The sequence below is a fragment of the Enhydra lutris genome, unplaced genomic scaffold, assembly GCF_002288905.1.
Source record: "Enhydra lutris kenyoni isolate GAN:26980312 unplaced genomic scaffold, ASM228890v2 scaffoldscaffold16, whole genome shotgun sequence".
NCBI lineage: Eukaryota > Metazoa > Chordata > Mammalia > Carnivora > Mustelidae > Enhydra > Enhydra lutris.
This window is the reverse complement of record NW_019154100.1, coordinates 35,486,231-35,511,648: the sequence shown is the minus strand read 5'-3', so window position 1 is coordinate 35,511,648 and position 25,418 is coordinate 35,486,231. Positions and strand designations below refer to the sequence as shown.

Below are 25,418 nucleotides of genomic sequence, written 5' to 3'. Positions count from 1 at the left end.
ACGTTAACAGCCGTTGCCTGAAGGCAGAGTCATTATGGTTGGAAACCTGCCCTTGGTACAGAGTATGCATATGGTCTCGTGCTTTGGCCTCAGTGTCTTCGTTTTTCAACGAAACGGTAATTTTTTGTCAGTTGGGGTTTCCTCTGTGAACACTCTTCCCTTTGTTTTTGTCCTCAACGAGGCTCAAAACGCCCAACAGCTCCATGAACGAATCCAGTCGTCGAGTATGGACGCCAAGCTGGAGGCCTTGAAGGACTTAGCCAGCCTCTCCCGGGATGTCACGTTTGCCCAGGAGTTCATAAATCTCGATGGCATCTCTCTCCTCACACAGATGGTTGAAAGCGGCACCGAGTAAGCATCTTTTATTCAGACTTTGAGTCTGTTCTATTCTCTCCAGTATTCTGGGTATTAGTTACTTTCCTTGCACTTGAACTTTCTAGTTTTTTTTTTTTTTTTAAAGATTTATTTATTTATTTATTTGACAGGCAGAGATCACAAGTAGGCATAGAGGCAGGCAGAGAGAGAGGGGAAGGGAATCAGGCTCCCCACTGAGCAGAGAGCCAGACGTGGGGTTCGATCCCAGGACCTGAGCCGAAGGCAGAGGCTTTAACCCACGGAGCCACCCAGGCACCCTGCACTTTCTAGTTTTAAAGACCAGAAATTGACCGCTCCACTCCCCCAAATCCTTATGTTCCGGAGTCTTAGACCAGGTCAAAATAGCATCCCTGAAGTGATTTTTTTAAAAAAATTATCATTTGAGGGGCACCTGGGTGGCTCAGTCATTTAAGCATCTGACTCCTGATCTTAGCTCAGGTCTTGATCTCAGGGTCGTGGTTTCCAGCCCCATGCTGGGCTCTGTGGTGGGCATGGGGCTTCCTTAAAAAAATTATCATTTAAATGATGAAGTATATATCCTTAATTATTTAAAATTAAATACAGTATTTATTAAATACTGCGTGCAAAGAGTGGAAGTTGGTAGAATTTAAGAAGATGTGAGGCTTGCCATTAAAAAATACATGGCGGCAGAATTCAAGTGACATCTAATTCCTTCTGAGGGTGGGGAGTCCAGAGGTGGGACCAGTTACAGCTCACGGAAACCGACGGAGGGGGTGTCAGTGAGTGGGGCCTGAAGGAGTTCGAGTTCCATCATAGGAAAGGGATGGGCATTTCTCCTTGGGGAGCTCACGTTCTCAGGGAAGGCTTTGATTTTGTGGTGTGATTGGGGAGTGTAAGGAGCCAGATGAGGCTGACTCTTGCATGTGTGGACAGATAGCTCCCCTGACCACCGGACGCCAGGGTAGGGTTCTCAGGTATCTGCTCATTCCCAAGTGGTCAGGTGAGACTGGCATTCACTATTAGAATATGTAAATTAGACCATGTGACGATGCCATGAAAGTTAATTAGATATTAATATGCTAAATCAGTGATGTGCAAAGTTGGTATAGATATTTATGAGGAAAGAGTTAAATGTCCCTGAGAATTGGGGTTTAAGCCTGGGCCATTTACATGTCTCTTCAGTACCTGGTGATGCAAAGAATGAGTTGTTGACCGCGCGTGTTGCAGACCCATCTCAATCCTCTCCTTTCCTTCATTCTTTTGTTCCTTTGTTCTTTCCTTCCATCTCCTACATGTGGCCTCTGCAGGTAGCACTTTTGACAGATTCTTTTTTTTTTTTTTTTTTATTGGCAAGCAGGCTTAGGTGATTTGGAGAGGGTTGATTGTAGACAGGTTTTGTTTATTTTTTTAATTTTTTAAAAAAGATTTTATTTATTTATTTGACAGAGAGAGAGATCATGAGTAGGCAGAGAGGCAGGCAGAGGGCTCCCGTCTGAGCAGAGAGCCCGATGTGGGGCTCGATCCCAGGACCCTGAGATCATGACCTGAGCCAAAGGCAGAGGCTTAACCCACTGAGCCACCCGGGTGCCCCTGTTTATTTTTTTTTTAATGAGGGCTGAAACTCAGCTCATTAAACGTTTGGCGAACATCAATTTGGAGCAGAGCAGGGAAACTCAAATTCTGGGGTTTACAGGAATCTCGGGGTGCCTGCTATAAATTGGAGCTGGAGTTTGAAACAGCTCAGGGGAATTTGAGTAAGTTTTTGGATCTAAGGGACTTGACTAAGGAAAAGGAGAAAACGTTTCATCAGTTTTGGATGCCCCAGGCTGAGGTATGGTGCAGAATGGTTCGGATCCCTCATTCTTTGGTAAGAGTGAGCAAGGGAGTGGGAGCTGTGATTATAATCACCTTCGCTGGTCGCTGTAGATGACTTCATGTGGGTGCCACATATGGAAGGTCCTGCAGAATCACTGATTGGGGTGGGACAGTGAGCCTTGAGGGGGGGGGTGCACCCTCAGTCACATTTATAGTGTGTTAAATGAGTATGTGAAGATGCCCCCACATTTATTATCTGAGTCACTGATGTATCGCAGGCAGGGTGCTAGAGCCAGTCGTAGTGTAACCTGCTAACACCAGGTGTTTTTATCACAGATACCTAAGTATCCAGGGGCTTAAGCTCTTGAGCATTCAGAATGATAGTGTTAATGCTTCTACATTTAGCAGAATTGCAATCATAATTGCAATTATAGTGTGAAATATACTGAAAGCAGAGGTCCATGTGATTTATACCCTGAATAGAGGGCTGGGGCCGAGCTCTGGGACTGCCAAGGCTGGCATTTATATATTTTGGACACGAGGAAAAATGCACATTAGGAGCTCCGGGTTTTTTTCTGTTATTGTTTTTTGTTTTTTTAAATTTCCATTATATTTGTTTGCTAGGCAGCCATAACAAAATACCACAGGCTGTAGCTTACACAACAGAGATGTATTGTCTCATAGTTGTGGGGGCTGGAAGTCCACGATCAAGGTGTTGGCAGCATTGGTTTCTCCTGTGGTCTCCTTGGTTTGCTGGTGGCCACCTTCCGGCTCTGCCCTCACGTGGCCTTTCCTCTGCGTCACTCATTCCTGAGTGAACCTCTCTGAAGGTCCACATTTCCTTTTCTTATGAAGACACCAGTCAGATTGGATTAGGACACACCCTCATGGCCTTATTTTAACTTCATCCCCTCTTTAAAGGCTCCATCTCTAACTGCTGTCCCATTTTGAGGGACTGGGAGACAGGGGCTCAAGATACGAATTCTAAGGGACCACAGTTTAGGCTCTAACACCCCTCACAGGGACACCGTCCTTTCTGCTTGAGAAGAAAAAGAGTGAACACTGATGCTCTGTATTTGTCTTGTCAACATTATTGCTTAGTATCCGTGTCATTGCCTTGCCCTATAATTCATCTCGATCTGTAGAGGGGCCCCCAAAGAGCCATTCCTCCTCGGACTGAGGACTGGGGAGGCACGTCTGAATTCTGTCTCCATGTTGCACACAGATAACCGGAGAGGATGTTGACACCGCATGTGCTTTATGAGAACCGTTGTCATTGAATTCCTTTTTTTTTTGAAAAGCGTTATTATAGTTATTAGTATTTTAACAATTTGTGATCTGCAAGCCGTGTTAATTTGTTCCATGCAGCTGGGTTTCAGACAGACAAACGACCCGAGGCCAGATCTTGGGCGAGTTCTGGTTTGTATTTCTCTCTCACGCGTTCCCGTTGCCCTCTGTTTCTGAGAGGAATGGTGTCTCTCTGACTCGCGTTTGGTGTCCTCCTCACCGACTCGTGTCAGATCAAAGTGAGGCTCCTTTCGGGGCTGGAGGAAGGAGGTGCTGGAGCCACGCGGCCTTCTGCCTCATTCTGCTGGATCCCACAGCTCATTTTAAGAAGCTGCTTATTCGATGCCTGGCCATTATTCAGCTCTTTGGCTCAGATTAAAAAGATGAGAGAAAGACATTTTTTTCTTATAAGGAAGCCTGGCTTCTCAATTAAGCTTATAGCAAGACTTTAATTAATTAATAGGCAACTTTGGGAACAGAAACTGTACAAATTAAATAGATCCTGCAATTTGGAATATATTTCGCTGTGACTCCTGGGCACATTTCCAGCGGGGGAAGGCAGAGGTTGCCCAAGTAGGACCTGTGGAAATTTTTAGGAAACACTGAAGAAATGTAGCTGGAATTTTCCCCCTGACTTGGAGCCATAATGAGATTCAAAGATTACTCACCTGCTTATCATTACTCAAGGCTGAGATTTTAAAGGTCTCTCTCTCCAGTTGGTCTCAGAAGGGGCCATGGGGCAAAACGAGCAACAGAGGAGCAAGGGGAGTGTCACTTTGGCGGGGCATAGTGTCTAAAACCTGAACTGAATTTTTCCTTCCTTGTGGAATTTAGAAATTCCCTTCCTAGTCTAAGCTTGAAACATATGTGTGGAAGCAAGTGAAGCTGTGGCGAAATGTGTTGGCTCAGCCTGAGAAAGGCAGTGGTGTCAGATAAGGAAAGTCAAGGAGTGGACAGTGTTTTTTTTAAAAGCAGGTACTTAGACACTTCTCTCAAGGGGTCAATATCCAAAACCTCTAAAGAGCTCATATAACTCAATAACAAAAAACAGCCCGGTTAAAAAATGGGCAGAGGGGAGTGCCTGGGTGGCTCAGTGGGTTAAGCCTCTGCCTTTGGCTCAGTCATGATCTCAGGGTCCTGGGATCGAGCCCCACATTGGGCTCTCTGCTCAGCAGGGAGCCTGCTTCCTCCTCTCTCTCTGCCTGTGTCTCTGCCTACTTGTGATCTCTGTCTGTCAAATAAATAAATAAAACCTTTAAAAAAATAAAAAAATAAAATCTATTAAAAAAATGGGCAGAGTATCTGATTAGTCATTCGTCCAGAGAATACATACAGATGGCCAACAGGTACTTGAAAGAGGCTCCACAGCACTCGTCATCAGGGGCAAGCAAACCCAAACCGCAGTGAGAATTTAGCTTACACCTGTCAGAATCACTGCTGTTGAAACAAGAAATAACAAGGGTTGGAGAGCATGTGGCGAAAAGTGAACCCTTGTACATGGTTGGTGGGACCCTAAATTGGTACAGCCCCTCTGGAAAACAGTGTGGATGTTCCTCAAAACATTACAATTAAAACTACCATTTGATCCAGCAATTGGACAACTTAGGTATCTATCTGAAGACAATGAAAACATTAATTTGAAAAGGTACACACCCCCCCGTGCTTATTGCAGCGTTACTTAAAATATCCAAGATACGGAAACAGCCGAGATGTCCACTGATCACTGATGGATGAATGGATAAAGATGTGTATATATATGTGTGTATATGTGTGTGTGTGTGTGTGTGTGTGTGTGTGTATAGGCATACATATATATAGGTATGATAGAGTAGTACTCAGCCATTTGTGACAACGTGGATGGACCTAGAGGGTGTTAAACTAAGTAATACAAGTCAGTCAAAGAAGGGCAAACACCATATGATTTCACTTACACATGGAATCTGAAAAACAAAAACAAACTAAGCCCAGACTTATCGTTACAGGGAACAGATTGGTGGTTGCTAGAGAGGAAAGAGCTTGGAGGGTAGGCAGGATGGGTGGCAGAGATGAAGAAGCACACACATTCAAGTATAAAATAAACAAGTCACCGTGATGTAATGTACAGCATGGGGAATACAGGCAGTAACATTGTATTGACTTTGTATGGTGACAGATGGTAAGTAGACACTGTGGTGATCCTTTCACAATGTATTCAAATGTGGATTTGCTCTGTTATATACCCGAAACTAACATGATATTGTATGCCAGTTACAGCTCAGTACATGAAAAATAAAATGAAATATTTTATTTTAATTGAAAGAAAAGAATCATACCTGCCACCCTGAGCCCAGTGTAGTGACTAACACTGCCTTTCTTGGGCTTTCAATAAAACACCATGTTCTTTGTCTGTGCCTCCACACACATGGTCAAGAGGATAGTTTATCTCGTGTCCTTCCAGTGCTAAACAGAAGAACAGGGGGAACATTTCCAAGAATGAAAGGGCAGGATTCTTACAGTTTCCTTCCCACTTGGCTATGTGACAGGAAAATTACGCTGTTGGAATATGAGTAAGCTGTAGCACCACCCTGGGCAGAGAAGTCAAGAGAGAAAAAAAGTTAAATTCATGTGTTTACAAAAAACTCAAGACAGTCTTTTGAATTAGCTTTCTATCCTTAATAAAAAAAAAATTATATTATTTAAGAAATAAATATAAGTAGCGGTGCCTGGGTGGCTCAGTGTTAAAGCCTCTTTGCTCAGCAGGGAGCCTGCTTCCCCCCTCTCTCTCTGCCTGCTTCTCTGCCTACTTGTGATCTCTGTCTGTCAAATAAATAAACAAAATCTTAAAAAATAAATATAAGTAAACAGAGGAGGAAAATAAGAATCATTTGTAATCTGCCTTCCCAGAGACATTTTTAATATTGTGGTATATATCCTTTTTGCATTTCTTTTATATATATATATATTTTAAGATTTTATTTATTTATTTGAGAGAGAAAGTGAGAGAGATCACAAAGGGAGAAGGAGAAGCAGACTTGCTGCCAACTGAGCGGAGAGCCCAGTGCTGGGCTCGATTCCAGGACCCCGGGATCATGACCTCACCCGAAGGCAGATGCTAAACTGACTGAGCCATCTAGGCGCCCCATTTTTTTAATTTCTTTTAGGTATACGCACACATGCACAGGCTTTACAAAAGAAGAATTATAATGTGCACACTCTTTGTAGTTGCCTTTTTATACCTAATAATATTTCCATGTAATTAATATTATTTCCATCATCGTTTGTGTTGTTTGTATATTATTTCATTTTTAGAACTTTGTTGAGGTATAGTTGTGGTACAGTGTGACAATTTGAAGGATGTACACAGTATGGTTAACCATTCCACCGTTGTTGGACATTTCCATTATCTTGGGGTCTTTTTCACGTTCTCTAATCTGTTTTTCTTCTAGAAAAATCTTTGTGAATATTTAAGTTATTTTGTTGGAATATGATTCCTGATTCAGAGGATTTTTTAAAAGATTTTACACATTAACACTTTTTTTTTTAAGATTATATTTATTTGAGAGAGAGAGAGAGAGAGAGAGAGAGAGCACAGTGTGGGGGGGAGGATCAGAGGGAGAAGCAGACTCCCTGCTGAGCAGGGATACCGATGCAGGACTCGATCTTGAGACTCTGGGATCATGACCTGAGCTGAAGGCAGTCACTTAACCAACTGAGCCACCCAGGCGCCCTAGGATATACAGATTTTAAAGCTGTTTTACAAATAAGAACAGCCCTGCAGTTCGATGAAATATCCTTTTTTATACTTTACTCCTTGTGGGGGAATCTGTCCATTTCTAACACCCTGGCCAGTACTGGGCTGGTCGTCCCTCAGGGATTCTAGCTTTCCTAAGAAAAATAGCAGTGAGATAGTGAGGGGTTCTCACTAATCTGGGGAATTTATAAGTGCTTTTTTTTTTTGGTTGAAGTCATTTCTCCAAAATTTGGCGGTATTAGAAACAGTGGAGAGAGTTCCAGAGTTTATTTGAGAGATATGTCAAAAGCTCTCAAGTTATTGTCTTAAAAAACAATGTTAATTGTATAAATTATTAGTCCCCTCACCATTCTGTCCTCCATATGGACACAGATGAGGACCTTTGATGGTGCATATGTATAGCTCTGTGTGTTTGTGTTCATAAAACTTGTTGTCAGCATTCATTAACACACAGACAGTTTCATATGAAACTTTCATTATGCGACTCATTTTTTCCAGGCCCGAATCAGAGCTACAGCCATTCCTTAGGAGATGTGAAAATTGATGTATGACTTGAATTAAGCACCTGAATGATGTCTTGGCATTGATGTTGCCTAGCACCCACAGTTGACAATGGATTTGTGGATTTTATTCATTTAGTTAAGTGTGTATCACTTGAGTGTGCTGAGTGTTTCTGACGTGGGGTGAGGCACACCGGAGAAGGTGTGTGGGGGAAAATACAAAGATGGATATGACAGTTTTGGACTATGTGTGACCTTTTTTGAACTTCATCTTCACACAAAAGATGACTTCGTTTGTTTTTAACAAAGTAACTTTGTTAACCTCTGTGGGCATGGATTCTCAGCTCTAACTTCATGCTCTTAATTCTAAGAATTTGGTGTCTCTCGTAAACCTTGGCTATTCTGGAAGGCCCGAGCCAGGCCAAGCTGATGAGCGACTCCCTGTCGAGCAGCTAAGTACAGGTCACACGGTGCGTGTCCTGCACTTCACCTTGGACAGAGGCCACAGGGAGGAGCCAACAGCTCTCTGGACAGAAAGAAGCTGCTCCGTGTGGTCTTGGGGCCCCAGCTGTGAAGACCGCTGGGTCTCCCCAGATCATCTGCCCGATTTCTTGGATTCCGCACTCTGCAGAGTGCAGGGAGTTCCAACTGGAACAGCCCGTCTGGGGCCAGGCCAGAAATTTGCATCATGAACCCGGAAGAGGTCAGTCCTCTTGGGCTTTGTCAGCGGTTGTGCAGCAGAAAATTCCTTACACTGGATCTTCCCCCTTCCCAGCGCTCTTTGCTTTGTCCCTGGGTCTTTGTCTATCTGTGCAGCCATACCCCAGCAGACTCCAAGTCAAGGGTGCATGATAGTCCAGTGAGGCCAAAGAAGAGACCCAGAGACAGCAGTCGAGACAGGTTGATTGGGGAAACTTGTAAACAAGGAGGACAGAAGCAGTGAAGAAAGCGTCGGCTGCTGGGATCTCTGTGCAGCCAGCTTTGACAGCACAGCAGCTTAGCCTGGCAGCGATCTTCCGCCTCTCCCTTCTCGCATGGCCAGCGTTCCAAGGAGATCAAGGCCTGCCATCTGGACACCCTTCAGTGCAAAGGAGACGCTCTGGGCTGGGCCTCTCCAGGAGCCCCTGACCCTGAAGCCTGGACAACACATTCTTCTACACATTCTGCTTGATGGGAATATAGAGGGAGGTGGGATCGGTATGTTCTCACGATAGTGATTAACAGGGACGTTCAGGGTGAGCTTGCCCAAGCTAGTTATTCAGTATCACCCTGGAAGCAAAAATGGAAACGGGAGAAGGTCTCACAGCCTGTTTAGAGAGGAGATTGTCTTCTGCCAGGGAACAGAATGCCGTACCTTGGCTCAGGTGAGAGAGGCTTCTGGCTACCCTGAAATATCAGCCTTTCTAGACTCATTTGTTCCTGGCCTATTTCTTTTAAAAATGAGTATATTGAGAGAGAGACAGACAGAGAACACAAGCAGGGGGAGTGGGAGAGGGAGAAGCAGGCTGCCCGCTGAGCAGGGAACCTGACACAGGGCTCTATCCCAGGACCCCGGGATTATGACCTGAGCCAAAGGCAGATGCTTAACAACTGAGCCACCCAGGTGCCCCCAGGGGAAAGACTTTTATACAGAAGAGGAGGAAGCAAAACAAAGCAATTATTTGACTGGCTGCAACTTAAAGTCTAGCTGGATGTTTGTGATTGGTTGTCCATAGATAGCATTTTTTGTTTTTTGTTTTGTTTTGTTTTTCAACCTTGTAGCATTTACAGGCTTAGATTTTGGTTTGCTTATATAGGCCTCCAGCCTCAGGGCCACCCCAGTTAATGGCCTCCTTGTTTAATTAACTGAACAGTTCCCTATTTACTGGAAGAGTGGCAAGATCAAGTCTTACACTTGTCTCTGTTGTGTCCAGATATCACCTTTGCACCAGGTATTCCGTCTTTTCCTGATCTCGTTCCATACGAAATGATTCCTTAAGAGTTTCCTTTTCTCTCCTGATTTTGGCACGTTTTAAGATGGCTCTCACACAGATATAAAACTGGACACGTGTTCAAACAATTCTACTCCTGTGAGGTGAGGGAATGGGGCAGATGTTTTAACGGTTTCAAAGGACAAGTCAAAAGGGCACCAATTCATGTGAAGCAAAGGGATGTTGAAATCAATTGTAAGTTGAGGCAAACTGCATTTTCACCTGCAAGGAGGAAGTCCATAAAATCACTGCGAGACAGGTCTACATGTACATATTCACCAGCTGCCTACACTTAGAGACAACTGGGCTGGCGTCTGAGAACTGGGAAGAGAACGCAGTTTCCCGTTGGAACACAGGTGTCTTTATCTGCAGGTTTATCCTGTGTTGGTTTGTTGTTGTAAACCCGTATTGTACATCTTTGGCTGGAATTATCACCGATGCTTGTGGTTTCTCCATTACAGCCTGTGGATGGACTCAATGTCTTATCACTGGTGTTCACTTTGACCACTTAAGAGAGCACTTTCCGGGAGTCTCTCCTGTAACACGTTTACCTCACCTTGTAATTAATTAATAAATAATTTTGGAATGGTTGCGGGATGGAGGATAGAAAAGAGTACAAATCAGATTTGAATGTTTTCTCCCAGAGATTTGGCTCTGCAACAGTATCAGCACACCACTCTTTGAAACAGTGGACTCATTCGGTCCTGTTTAATTCAGTAAGCTATGATCTGCCACTGTTATTATTTATTTTGGTGCGCATTCTGTCCCAGATTTAGCTATGGAAGCTTCAAGCAGCATTCTGTGCCCTTCTGACCTGTCTCCCATTATTCTCTGGGCACTTTGTTCCTTTCTGGCTCAGGGAGCTGTTCCAGGCTTATCTAGAACTTTCCTTACTTCAGTCCTGGCAGGAGTCATTTCTACAAGGAACCCAGTTCCTTTTAGTGGACGGTAGTGCTCAGCCCCTGGGAGGGGGCCCACCCTCTGCTCAAGTGTGCCTCCCTGTGGTGGGCTGGTCACCTACTACTTCTACCCTGCCCAGAGGCTTTTTGAGGGAGAGAAGGAAGGAAGCTAGTAAGTTTTTTTTTTTTTTTTTTTCTTTTCACAGACAGGTCAAGGTGGGGGATGGGAAGAGGAAGAAGATGGCTATATGCATTTTTTATACCTCCTCCCCTGCCCCTGATTTACCAAACACAAGATCTGATCTCCTGTGGTCAGTTAGGTTTCTGAAGTGGTTACATTTTATGTGGATGAAAATGAAACTTCACTTCATCTGAAAAGCCAAATCATTCATCAGCTGCTTATTATCTACTCTGCACAGACCTGACATAGTACTTAGTCACGGTGAAGGCCTCTGCCTTTAGGGGGCTGGAAGAACAGTGAGATGTCCTACCTAAGTCATACTACAGCTGATGTTTCTCTTAGCACGTGGGGGTAAGAGTGCCGCCCTCAGTCTGGTCAAGGAAGGGGAATCAGAGGTCAGGAAGGGTTCCCAGAGGAGCCTAGAAGCTGGGGAGTTTGGAGTAGAACTTAGAAGAACTAACAAGCTGGTTAGATGGGAAGGGTATTCAAAACAGAGGGAAGAACATACTTAAGACCAGAGAAATATGGCAGACTGGAGGGATGGGAAGTGGTTTGATAGGATGAACATCACTTGTTTCCTCATCTTCTTGACCTCAGTTTTTTAAGAAGCATAGTGGTCCTTTCTTGCAATTTTTGCAGGGTACTATCACAGAGTTCCATCTGTTGTCCAAGACTAGTGCAGTATCTTGTGATACCTTCCCTGCAAAGAGGCAGTCTTTTCTCAAGAAAAGTCAAAGTGGAATTAGTGGGCATTTTCCCAAAGAAAGATAATCAATTATTTATTCAGTGTTGAGCTTATACTTAAGAATTGGTCTAGTACCTTTTGGCTCCACTTTTTTTTTTTTTCCATTGAAAATATGCCCGGTCTTATATATAGGGATTTTCTCCCCTCTGAACACATACTCACTCTGATCTAAATGGAGTGTTCTGGTTGCCTTTACTCTTAAATTAATGCAGCGGGTTGGTTATAGTAGTTTAATTCCTATCTTTTGATTGTTTCTCATCATTGGAGGAACACCAGTTTATTACTTTGAATAATGTTTTGAAATGAATAAAGTCATTTACATCATGGCAGTTACATCTCCCCTATATGTAATCCTGACCTTTCTTCGAGATATGTTCTTTGTGTAAAAATTATTGCTTTCAAACATGCTCCTCATATGTTTTTTTTTTTTTCAAATTTTGCAGACGATACCAGAAATTGCAGAAGATCATGAAGCCTTGGTAAGAATTTATGACCAATTAATATAGACGATGTAACACTTCTTCTTCTCTGCATAATTATACCCTGTCCTCTGACTGACCTTATAACTATGCATCTAGATATTTTGAATAAGTGATTTTTTTTTTTTGCTTGTTTGATATTCTTACTAACAGGTTCTTCAAAAATTTATCCCCCCCCCTTTTCTTTTGGTTGGTCGTCAAAGGATATTTTATGTTTGTCGCCACACGATGATTAAAACAGAATTGCTATCCTTCTCCGGGAGCGAGGCTAGGCATAATTTTATGTATTACTTTAAACAAAAACTTCCTTTTTTGTGGCCTATCTGATGTTCAAAGTTAAAAGTCTTTGATTTTCTTCAGTGGCTCAGTATGAAAAAGATCCACATTAAAAAAAAAGTTCAGGATTGAAGTATGGTATGAAAATTATTTACTCGGAGTCTCAGAAAGTGTTCAGTCCTCTATCAAGTGAATTGCATGATAATTGTGTCTGGAGATCTCAGAACTTCTTTCTTAGCGCTTTTCCTCCTCGGTGCCTTTCTTGTCCACTGAACAAGGTGAGTCCAAACAGGGTCTAACAAACTCTCTCCAGTGGGCGGAACAAATTTCCATTTTGCCAAGTTGTTGAGCAGATAATTTCAATTTGAGAAGCAAGACTGAGCAACATCTGAAAATGTGTGTCTTATTTTTTCAGTCCTCAGAGAAAATTCCAATCGCCTTCAAGTGCATAAAACTGGTCTCAGTCATTCACCTTCCCCTACCCTTCCACATAGGAAAAAAAGTATATACTCCTTAGTTACTAAATCCTAATAAAGTGGAAAGCATTACTGAGTTTTTAGGATAAAAATTTTTAAATATTCTTTTGATATATGTATTTAATATAGTAGGCACACTTAATGGTAATGGCAATAGAAGCCCTCTTTTATGAGAATTTGTTCTGGGCACTGTCTCAATGTTTACACTCATTACTTTTTTTTTTTTTAAAGATTTTATTTATTTATTTGACAGCTAGAGATCACAAGTAGGCAGAGAGAGGAGGAAGCAGGCTCCCAGCCGAGCAGAGAGCCCAATGCGGGGCTCGATCCCAGAACCCTGGGATCATGACCTGAGCCGAAGGCAGAGGCTTTAACCCACTGAGCCACCCAGGCGCCCCTACACTCATTACTTTTAATCCACACTTCTATCCACTGCACAAGATCAGTATAATGAGAATTACTTCACTGACGCAGAAATTAAAATCAGGTGGTGGAGATGGGACTCAAACTGAGTTTTTCTCTAGCAACCTCGTACGACTTGCTAGTGTCAAGGAATTTGGGGGCTCTGAAGCCAGAGTAATTTCTTAAAATTTATCTGCCAATAATTTTAATCTTTTGGTATGTAGGGATGCTGGAAGTGTGACTACATGTGAACCATGATTTTCATTTATCAAGCATAGAATAAATCAGTGTTCAGGGCCTTCATTCTGGTAATGGCAGAATATCTTAATTAGGCTAATACAGATAGCAATAACAGAATCTGGACAAAATAGTGTAAACAAAAACACCTAAAAACAACTGCTTGAAGGAACTGGATAGCAACCCAAAGTAGACAGAAAGAAGGAGGTCAACCCTTGGAAGAACAAATGAGTCTCAGATGAGATTTATGTGTTTGTAGCTTTTCCCTGAAGATCCCTGCTCCTGTAGTTATAACGCATGGAGTGGCTGAAAGCCTGAGTCTTGGTAGGACACTAAGAAGATATAGTTTGGGGCTGATGGAGCAGCTACCTCATGAGGGGAAATCCATGAAAGGAGGGAAGTTCAGAGGATATGAGACCCTATATCTACATACATCCACCTGTAAAATCGGCCCAAGTCAGTAGTGTAAATGTACATGTGTGTGAGTGTAGATGTGTGTGAGGAACCTGGGGGGCCTGGTAAAAATAGCAACTGGAAATGAAAATTGAGAAGAGATTTAAACTGCCATTCACTACAGAATTTGGGAATTTGATTCTAGCTAGGTTTGTTCCTGCTCTAACAAAACATTCTTCAGAAGAATAAAATTGAAATTTTGAGACTTGGCAGTCTTTTATTCCCAATGTTCAGAATATAATAAAAAAAAAAACAACTAGATATGTGAAGAAGAAGAAAATATGACTCATTCTTAAGAAAAACAAAATAAAGAAAGTACCAGAATCTGAGTCTGAGATGACCCAGGTGTTGGAATTAGCAAATGAAGATTCTAAAGCAACGTTTGTAACTATATTAAAAGAAGAAAGTATTTCTGTGATGTGTGCACAGATGAGAAGTCTTAGCAGAGAAATGGAAACCATAAAAAAATAACCAATTGGAGATTATAAAACTGGAAAGTGTAATACTTAAAATGACAAATTCACTGTATGGGAGTTGAAGATAGCAGAAGAAATAGTAACCTTGAAGACGTGTCAGTACAAATTGTTCAGTCCGAAGAATAGATAAAATTAATAGAGAGTAATTGATCTGTGAGATTATAACAATTGATTTAAACCACATTTAATGGGGGTCTCAGAAAGAGAGAAGAGAATGAAGCAGAAAAATATTTGAGGAAATAATGACAGTTTCCAAAATTTGTTGGAAAACATAAATTTATAGAGCTAAAAAGCTCAGTGATCCTAAGTGGGGTTAGTAGGAAACTGTTATCTGGAAACATTATGGTCAAACTTTTGAAATTTAAGGAATTTATTTATTTATTTAGATTGAGTGTGAGCTGGGGGGTGGGTGGGGAGAAGAAGGGCAGAAGGAGAGAGGGAATCCCAAGCAGATGCTCTGTTGAGCATGGAGCCGGACCCTGGACTCCATCGCACAACCCTGAGATCATGACCTGAGCCAAAACCAAGAGTTGGATACTTAACCGTCTGAGCCGTGCAGGTCCCCCCAGCACAATATCATTTTTTTAAAGGAAATTGCAAACCAATCCTAAAACTGAAAGGAAATGTGTAGGACCTAGAATAGGCAAAACAGTCTTGGAAAAAGCAACAAAGATGAACCAAGTTGGAGGATTTCATTAACTGACTTCAAGACTTCCTATAAAGTTACTAACACACTGGGAATTTGCTATAAGGGGGTAGACAGATCAAAGGAACAGAATAGAGTCCAGAACTGATTTGCAGTTAAATTTTTAACAAAGGAGCCAAAAGAACGTTTGCACACAAGTCAGGCTATGAAAATGAAGGCCAAGGGTGATTTAGCAATTTTTAACCTTTTATGTATATAATTTTTACCACATACAAGAGAAAACATTTGGAAAAATTCAAAGGGCAAGGCAGAACTGTATTCATTAACTTTGGGAATTAAGGATATAGTGAGTATGACTTATTGATAACTTTAAAAGTGGCCTTTACTTCCATCTTCTCTCCACCTCTGCCCTGGGAATGGCCCTCAGTCAAAACATTTGGAGGCACTATTCTTTTATAAATTTAGCTGCTTAAATTTGAAACGCTTCAAGATTGGCTTATTTAGTTGGAATGAAGATGGTCTCTACTGAGTTGATGAGAAACATTTATTTGAATCGTTCCAACACACATGGTGTGTTGGCTGTGACATGTCTCTCACCAGAATGTAAGTTTGCAGTCGGCTTAATTTGTGGCAGTCGGTACTGCAAAATCTTTAGCTTAGCACTTTATAAAAAAACAAATAAAGCAAACAAATAAAAGTGCTCCTGTATGTGCCATGTGGTTGGGTTTTACTCATAACCCTTTAGCCTTGATCTTGTGCGCGTGGCATTGACTTCGAAAGAGAGCCTTTCTTCTGCCTTTGCCTTTGGAGCCTCAGTCTCTCCTCTAGGGGTGAGAGTCAACATCTATGTTGGGGTTCGATAAGGGCTTTTATAGCTGCATCATTTGAAATTAGATGATTGATTTGGAATGTAATAAAATTTTAGCATGGCCATTTCTCTTTTCAATTGAGGATTTGAGTTTGAATTAAAAAAAAAAAATTCTCTCTTGTGGAAACCTAGTATGCCATCTAGCAACCAGTCACAGAGAATTATATTTATGTTATATATGCACTCTCTCTATATGTAAGAGTATTATATATGTCTGTGTATATTTTATAATGTAATAAATAATATAACACTGATATTTAATAATATCTTTATATGATATATAATATAAAATGGAATTGTATGGTCTGATTACATATACAATATATATATTTTTTAAGATTTTATTTATTTATTGGACAGACAGAGATCACAAGTAGGCAGAGCAGTAGGCAGAGAGAGAGGAGGAAGCAGGCTCTCCACTGAGCAGAGAGCCCGATGCGGGGCTCGACCCCAGGACCCTGGGATCATGACCTGAGCTGAAGGCAGAGGCTTTAACCCACTGAGCCACCCAGGCGCCCCACATATACAATATATTTTAAAATATGTGTATAAATAAGATATTATTATATAATATTTCTATAAAATATGAATACAAATAATACAACACTTATATACAATGTTATTAGATGGACCAAGGGAGCTATCCCTATTCTGGGCATCTTAATGTGTGATGTGGAAGGAGCTTCTCCCACTTACCAATCAGTCATACTTATGGAAGACAGCAAAGCCCAGAAAGGCCTATCGACAGTTGCAGAAATGGCACTCCACCTCCTTCACAACCATGGAGATTGAAATCCTGGGCCCAAAGGCAAAGATTGCAGATTTGGAGACCAAGTGATACCTTTTCTCTTTCTCTCCATCTTTCCTCCCAAGTCCTTGCAGCCTGTCTGAGGAGTCTGCGGGCAGAGTTCCAGAGTATTTGAGGAAGCAGGACAATCCCTAGGGCTTACTAAGGTCACTCAGAGTATGGGCCCTTCCAGTGGGGACCAGGGTCATTTTACCTTCAGATAATTAGAGAGCATAAATATTACTTATATTTTGTTTCTAAAGCAGCTAAGGAAGACGAACACCCTCTCTGTTCTCAGCCTCAGCTAGCTCCAGGGGGTGTAAAGAAGGGTTTGATTGCAGTAGCATGTGCTTTCCTTTGTCACTGTCTTAGTGCTGGTGCTGTGAGTGACGAGACGAGGCCGTGTTTCCACTGTACGGAGGCAGCGGGTGCTATTCTCCAGTGTCATTTACATGGGAGTCTTGTAGAGTTGAGATCTTTGAGCTTGCCAGGTGTAAGCAAATAGCAACGATTAGTTACCATATGCTTGTTTTCCCCCTTTTTAAGCAAAAAAGAAAATAAATTAGCTGATAATGGGGATGACTAATGTTATAATAAAGTAATACATTAGCTAATACTGTTTACTGTGAGTACTATACATTATCATGTAATAACGTTTTCACAGCAATACTAATGCCAACACAGTTTATTAATAAGTCTTACTAATTGCTTTTATACCTGTCTCTCTTATTTTCCTGAGGAAGTTTCTTTTTTTTTTTTTGTTTTATTTTTTCCCCCACAATCTGACATCTGGATTTTCTTGTGATTCACTGTAGAGTCATTTCTGGATTTTTTTTGGTAACCTTTCTTACTACTCTTTTTAACCCCTTTTTCGTCTTTCTACTGGTTATATATTCTGCTTCAAGTACGTTTGGGTTTTTTGGTTTGGAATTTATTTTGGGGGGCGTGCCACCTGGGGATCGCCTGTGAGATTGGTATTGCCAGTCTGTGACTCAGAGAAGCCTTTAAAAAAAAGTAGTTCTTGCCTGAATGGTTTGGCTTTCCTTGCTTTCCCCTCCCACCCACCCAACACCCTCCCCCACCCACCGCCCCCTGGCTCCAAGGACAGAGAATCCTTGACACAACCAAGGCAAACATTTGAAGATCTTGGACTTTATCTTCCTACAAGATCACTTTTGTGTAATGGATCACAGCTAACGCATGTTGCTACTATGCTACACACTGCGGGAAGCCTGGTGGCTTGTTCTGTTCCCCCAGAAATTCCCGAGTCAAGTATCACCACCACCACCGTCAGTAAGGAAACTAAGGCACAGCCTGAGTCAGTAATTTGCCCATCAAGTGCTGGAGAGGAGACTGCTGTCCGACTCCACGTAACGGTGTCTATCCGTTCCATCCCATCCTCTCTGATCTCTGGTAGCTTCGGATCACGGTCTTCTCCTGACAGCCTCGCAGCCTCCGAAGTGAGGCAGAATTCCCAAGGTCATGCCCGAGGTCATGAGCCCCTCTCAGGAAACTGACGAAGCTGTTTTCAAAGAAACGGGAGTCTGTTTTCTGTTCTGTTAGCACAAAATAGATAATAGCACAAAATAGTCTAAATAGCAGAAAACAGTCTAAACATCCCATGAGCCTTTGTAGTATAGCAGTTGTGGCATGACGGAGTCTAGAGATTCAAAATCTGAGCAACCAGCTTCATTTATTTATTGTTTTAAATCAAGCGTGTGAATCTGCGAGGTTGTGTGCAGTGCAGACATCCTGGTGGGCCTCACTCAGGGTACTTGGAGAGAGTACTCACCTTGAGACTTAGCATTGATGATGACGATGATTTACAGTAGAGGTGAGTTTCTTTAAAAGATTCTGAGTTTCTGTTAAGTGTTGTTTTGAGAACATTAGAAACCAGGGTATTGTCTGATCAGGGACAGGAGTGGAGCTGTTTTAAAAGGATAGTGCTTTTGCCTGAGTGTGTCTGATCTCTGTTTTGATTTCTAACCCACACATTAGACCCTCCAGACAACCCTCCAAATCACAGCAAGTCTATGGCCAGCAAATAATGATTATTTGCACAGATAGTCTATAATAAAGATAAAATGCGGTATGCCTGGGTAGCGCAGTCAGTTAGGTGGCTGCTTTTGGGTCAGGCCATGATCCCAGGGTCCTGGGATTAAGTCCCTGCATCAGGCTTCCTGCTCAGTGGAGAGCCTGCTTCTCCCTCTTCCTCTGCCTGCTGCTTCCCCTACTTGTGATCTCATTCTCTGTTAGATAAATAAAATATTTAAAATAAATATAAAATGCTGGCCAGTGTAATATAGAAATGAATATGTTTACTTGCATATATATTTGTATCTGTGTGTTTGTGTGTGTGTAAGCACTCCTCCAAACACACACACATGCACGTGTATATACGGACTGCTCAAATCCTCTGCAAAGTGCTAATACTCTTACTAGAATTATTTCTGATTATTACCTACCCATGAATAATAAAAGAAGCACGTTGCCCTCTCTTGGCTAAGAAGCTTTAAGTGATCTTTCACTGAATACTTACATGCTACACATGTTATTAAGTACAGTACAAACAGTCCTGTGTTAAACAGGTGTCACTCTTCAGTTTTTCAACTGGGAAGACAGAGACTCAGATATTAGGGAATAGTGAGACATAGTGAGACATAACTTAACCAGAGTGAGAGTCAGTCGGAGTTCAGTTCTGTGCCACTGAGGCCCTGGCTTTCTTTGTCAAGCCCACCAGCCTCCTTCCCTTTAAATCACTTTTTTTTTTAAAGATTTTATTTACTTATTTGACAGAGAGAGACTACAAGTAGGCAGAGAGGCAGGCAGAGAGGGAGGGGGAAGCAGACTCCCTGCTGAGCAGAGAGCCCCATGCAGGGCTCGATCCCAGGACCCTGAAATCATGACCTGAGCTGAAGGCAGAGGCTTAACCCACTAAGCCACCCGGGTGCCCCTTGACTCACATTTTTGATGAAGTTTCCTATAGCCCAGCTGTTTATCTCAGTGATCTTTCACAGTTCTGTTGTATTCACTTTTCTAAAGCTTTCTCACTTCTGTGCGTGTCCTTGGGCTCAGCTCTTGGCCCATCTCCATTAATCCTCTTTGTGTTTTCCAGCTTTGGAGACATGCTGTCCTTCACCCTGACGGCCTTTGTTGAGCTGATGGACCATGGAATAGTGTCCTGGGATACGTTTTCAGTGGCATTTATTAAGAAGGTAATGCAGACTGTGCTTTTCTAAGGCTTCAATTACTTTCATGTTGCTCTGCTTTGGAGAATATTGTGTCATTGTGTCCTTTGGTTTCTTTGTGTTAAAGGTAGGTGTGGTTGTTGAGAGTATAATGAATATGGGGGTCTGGGTACCTAACTCCTATGTGGAGATGACATTGTCCCCCCACCAGGATCATAAGGGCTGGGACGTGAGAACCCACAGTCAAGGGAAATCAAGGTGTCATATTGTTAACACCCGCAGATGCAGTCCCTGTGGATTCCCTGTCCAGGACTTGGTTGTTTTCAAGACCTAAGCAGAGTTCCTTCTGTTCTTCTTAAACCTTCTGCCCTCAATGAGGTATTCAGGCAGCAGGAAAGATGCAGAGTATCTTGATCTCTTACATCCATGAGTTTAAAGCAGGGATGTAAGAGAAGGGGGTGTGCTTGGTTTCATCTTCTTACGTTGAGCTCACTTACTTGTAATCACAGTGCAATAAAGTCTCTGGGATTGGAGCCTCCTTCTTTAGGAGGGAACTAATAAAGGGCTGGAAAAGTGGACTTGGTGTGGGAACAGCTCCCACCATTCCCTGCAGTTGCATTGTGTTGAGATGCATTTGCAAACTTATAATTCTGTTTACAGTCTTTGAACAAGTAAGTAGTTCTGCCTTGATAACTCCTAAATATGATGTTGGATCATGGATCATTATTATTTAATAACTTAATTTTCTTCTCTCTGTAATTGTGAAATGATTTATAAGAGTATTGGCATTTTTCTTCCTATTGTTGTATTGGCAATAAAGAGGTGTTTGGAATTCATTAATTTATTTTATAAGTATAGATTTCTTGGAAGAGTTTTTATTTTTTTTAATTTTTTTTAAAGATTTTATTTATTTATTTGACAGAGATCGCAAGTAGGCAGAGAGGCAGGCAGAGAGAGAGGAGGAAGGAGGCTCCCCACTGAGCAGAGAGCCTGATGCGGGGCTTGATCCCAGGACCCTGGGATCATGACCTGAGCCGAAGGCAGAGGCCTCAACCCACTTAGCCACCCAGGTGCCCCTCTTGGAAGAGTTTTTAAAATAAAGACTTTCAGAGAATCTGTGAAAAAGCTAGAAAGTCAAAGTGAAATCCAGAAGAGCCACTTGAAATTTTTAAACGTTTCATGTTGAAATCATGCAGACTTATAGAAAAGTTGTACAAAATAATACAGAATGTTTCCATATGCCCTTTATCCAGCTTCCCCTAGGTTAACATTTTGCATAATGATGGTACAGTGAACAGTGGTTCGATATCATTACCATTTTTATTTTGGCTTTGCCATTTTTTCTAATAATGTCCTTTGTCTGGTTAAGGACCTGATCCAGGATCCCACATTGCATTTAGTTGTCATGCCTCCTTAGTGTCTTCCAATCTGACAGTTCCTCCATTTTTCCTGGTCTTTTATGACTTCGGTAGGTTTGAAGAGTACCAGTCAGTTGTTTTGTAGAATGTCCTTCAATTTGGATTTGTTTGATATTCGATGGTTAAATTAAGTTGGTGCATTTTTGGCAAGAATAGCAGAGAAGTGATATTGTGCCCTTGTCAGCACATTGTACTGGGGTACATGATGTCGATGGGCATTAGTAATGGTGACGTTGACCTTGATTATGTGGGTCCCCGCGTCGTGAAGTTACTCCTTCTCCTTTTGAAATTAATCCGTATCTTGAAAGACATACTGCCTTGAACTGAAGGGTACAGGAGAGCCCTAGTCAGCTGAGTGAGGTGTTGGGAACGGAAGCCCCACAGATTGGATGCTTGCATGTGTTGTGTATGCATTTCAGACGAGAGCTGATGGGAACCCAGGGCCTTCTCAACAGACCTCTGCATTCTCTTTCCTTCTCTAAGGGCATCAAGCCAAAGGAGATGATTAATGGGAAACACTAGAAAAGAAGGCCTCTTTTTGCCTGTATTAGTCAGTGGTACGAATTGCTGAAGAGAAAAGAAACAACTCTAGATGAGAAAGCCAAGGAAATGGAAGCCTTGCGTTATTATAAATGCAAATAACAAATTGCGGAGTTCTGTCCTTCTAGGCAAAAAGATCTAGAGGAGTAAGTTCAAATCTGAGGATACTGGGCTTTGTGGATTTTTTATACTTAACAAAAATTTTAACTCATTCTGGATTTACGGCAGGCCTTTCTTTCCTACATCCAAATTGCCTCGCTTGTCTGTTGTTAGACCCTCTTTTGCTCTGAAAACAATGCTGTCTTGAGTGAGAATTCCTTAATGTTGTGTTGTGCTTTCATCTGTAGTATAGCTCTCTCTTTTAAAAGATTTTATGTATTTATTTGACATAGGAAGAGACAAGAGAGCACAGCAGGGGGGAGTGGAAGAGGGAGAAGCAGGCTCTCTGCAGAGCAGGGAGCCCGATGTGGGACTCGATCCCAGGACCCTGGAATCATGACCTGAGCTGAAGGCAGAGGCTTCATGGACTGAGCCACCCACGGGCCCCCATCCACAATATCTTTTGATCTCACAGCAGTCCTTTCCAGAACAGAACAGGCTGTCTTGCTACTCCGGGCCAGGAGGCGAGGAAATAGTCAGTGGCTTGGGGAGGTTAAGAGATGGCATAGGGAGTGGAGCGTCATCGATCTCATGGTTAAGGGCTCCTTCCCCCATGTCATGCACCTGTGCTTTCAAGTGGTGGAAAAAGTAACTCCTGCAGACTTGTTGAACCAGCATCGCCTCTGTTCAGCCCTCCCCGACCTCACTGGTATGGAGTTAAGTGATTTCTTCTGCTCTCCATTCTCCTTGGATCTTGTGTGCCCCTGTGCTAACACTTACCACATTCTGTGGATCCTTTGTTCTTTTTACTGGCTCCCACTAGACCATGAGTCCCAGGAGGCTGGAACCACAGCTTTCCACATGACTTTATCCTTGGGGCCTGGCACAGAGTAAGACATTAATACATTTCTCTGAAATGAGTGAATGAAATTTGTTTTGGAAGCGTTTTATTAAACCCTAACACTTAAAGAAGAGAAGGAATATAGTGACATTGTATTTAAATATATTTCAAGTCAAATTTCAGTCATGAGCGGAAAGAAATTACAAAACTGTCTTTTGTTAAATGATGTGAGAAGGGATTAAGAAGAATGGCAATAATTTAATATCTGACTACTTAAGAAAATGGTTTTCACTCACTGAAATTAAATAAAAAAAAAAAAATCCAAGGAAGCGAAGACTAGCAGTCTTGGTGGTTTAAATAAAAATTTAAATATTTTCTTGAAAGGCAATACATTTAGTGAATCTCATGTTCTCGTTCCTGGTCATTCTCTTTTTTTTGCATTGCTACTTAGATCTCAGTCCCTTATGTGAATCTGAAAAGTAGTCATCAGATAATGACCTTGTAATTGATAGTTTTTGTAAGCTTAACTTTTTTTTTATTCATTAGCTGATTCAAATTCAGCAGTTAGACAACCCAGGAATTGTATGCAGGCAACTGTCTTTTAAGTGGAGCTTTATCTCGACAAAACTCAACTAGGAAATGCACTGACAAGAGATGCTTATCTCTGTGGTCCAGACTTGGCTTCCTATTAATGCCAAATTCATACCACTTTGGAGAAATATTTTTTCCCTGCCAACCCCTGTCTTCTTCCTTACTGTCTGCTTTCTTCTGTCAGATCTAGGTTCTAGTTTATGAACTTTGTCTACAATAAATGACATTGTTTCATAAACATTTTGAAACATGGAATCCCTTGATGCTAGGATCTAATGTTGCGTTTTAAAGACTTGCTGCTTCAGGAGAGGGTAGGAAGGTATGGAGAAGAAAGAACAAAAAAAAAGAAAAAAAGAAAAAAAAAAAGAAAAATTAAAACAAAATAAAGCAACACCAAAAACCTGGAACTTTCTGTATTACGATTTGGTTTTCCCTAACCAAGTATAACCCCGGGGGCCTTTTCTTGGAAGGAGGGTTTCCTACAAATACTCTTGCAACCTTAGTCCTGTGGGAGGGCTTAGTTTACCCCACAGTGTTCTCTGTGCCTGGACAAATAACCAGCCGGTTCAGTGTAGAGACCCAGTAATTTTTACCTCTTAAAAACTCGAGAGATTGGGGCGCCTGGGTGGCTCAGTGAGTTAAGTCTCTGCCTTCGGCTCAGGTCGTGATCTTGGGGTCCTGGGATCAGCAGGGAGCCTGCTTCCTTCTCTTTCTCTGCCTGCCTCTCTGCCTACTTGTGATCTCTCGCTGTCAAATAAATAAATAAAATCTAAAAAAACCAAAAAAACCAAAAACAATACTCATGAAATTTATGGGCCGTTGCCCAGATAATTTTAAAATATGGCAATGGAGCTGCATGTTCTCTGTGGTCTTTTGCTTTGGATAGCATGGAAGAATTTTAAGATTTCATTCTAAGTTATTCTAAGAAGTGTTTACATGCTTTTAATAGTTTGTGTCATTGATTCATGCACTGTGATGCCCCTGGGCTTCGTAGAAGCCATGCAAATACTCCTCTAGCTTATTTAGGTAAACATTTTTAAATGTCTGGAAACATGCGGAGGTAGTATATATCATTATTGCTAGCTCTTCTTCCCTCTTCTTTCTTGTGGTACAGACTTACTTTCATGCAGCTGTGCTCCTCTTATCCTGGGTCACCTGCATCAGCCAAAAGTGTGTCATGGAGCCGGGAATAATAGAAAGACAAAGAAAGTCATTTGTTTGGGGGGGGTGACATGGAGGAGGATAAGAGAAATTGAAATTTAACCCAAAAATCATTAATGCTCTATATCTATACTAACATCCGTGGTTTTCAAAATAGATATAGAAAATAACATTTGTTTTTTGGCAAATTGTACGTGCACTAATAAGAAGCCCGTCCACAATCGTTATGTTCACTCTGTCAGCGTGGATGCCTTGGTTATTAGTATTCATTAGATGACAGTATTGGGTCATTTAAGCGTCTGGCTAAAACAACTGACATGTAAAGACATAGAAGACACGTAAAGAGATAGAAGTTAGTTTAAAAATGCCAAAATGCCACTAATGGGGGGGGCGCATGGGCAGCTTAGTCAGTTAAGCGTCGGTCTTCCACTCAGGTTATGATCCTAGGGTTCTGGGATCGAGTCCCTCATGGGGCTCCTTGCTCAGGGGGGAGCCTGTTTCTCCTGCGGTCTGCCACTCTCCCTCCCCACCCCCCGGTTGTGCTTTCTCATTCTGACAAATAAATAAATAAATAAGTCTTAAAAAAAAAATTCTGTGGCTAGTATTGGCCCCAGAATTGTACTTAGGTCTCTAATAATTTACGTTCCTAGCAGTACTCAGCTGTGTTCAACAAGATGCTCCTTCTGTAACCTGCATTAGGATTGTTGAAATGATAGGTTCTTTTATATCACAAAAGAGGTGAGCTAATAGGAAAGATTATTTTTAAAGAATATTTTGATGAAGGTAAGGGATTAGTTGTATGGGAGAGAAATATATAGAAATAGCAAATGGAAATGGAATATGTATGTGGAATTCAAATATGCCTGAAATAAAGCAGAGACTAGAAGCTATTTTACCAACATTGAGCAAGCCCCTTGAGAACATGACTGCCAAGAATTTGTAGAGAACTTTAAAACCCTTAGCAGAAGGTGTACTTTGTATCAGAAAACATTGAGAGTTCTGGTTATATATTTTGAG

General features: G+C 41.8%; 1 protein-coding gene across 3 annotated transcripts in view; it reads left to right on the top strand.

Annotated features, from left to right (window-relative positions):
- Positions 1-25,418, top strand: part of LOC111147268 (engulfment and cell motility 1) — a 524,081-nt gene that overhangs the window by 162,331 nt on the left and 336,332 nt on the right. For all 3 annotated transcript variants that reach the window (XM_022503209.1, XM_022503208.1, XM_022503207.1), the window contains exons 6-8: positions 182-351; positions 11,907-11,942; positions 19,679-19,778. In XM_022503209.1, the coding sequence (XP_022358917.1) occupies positions 182-351; positions 11,907-11,942; positions 19,679-19,778 (306 nt within the window). The remainder of the gene's footprint in view (positions 1-181; positions 352-11,906; positions 11,943-19,678; positions 19,779-25,418) is intronic.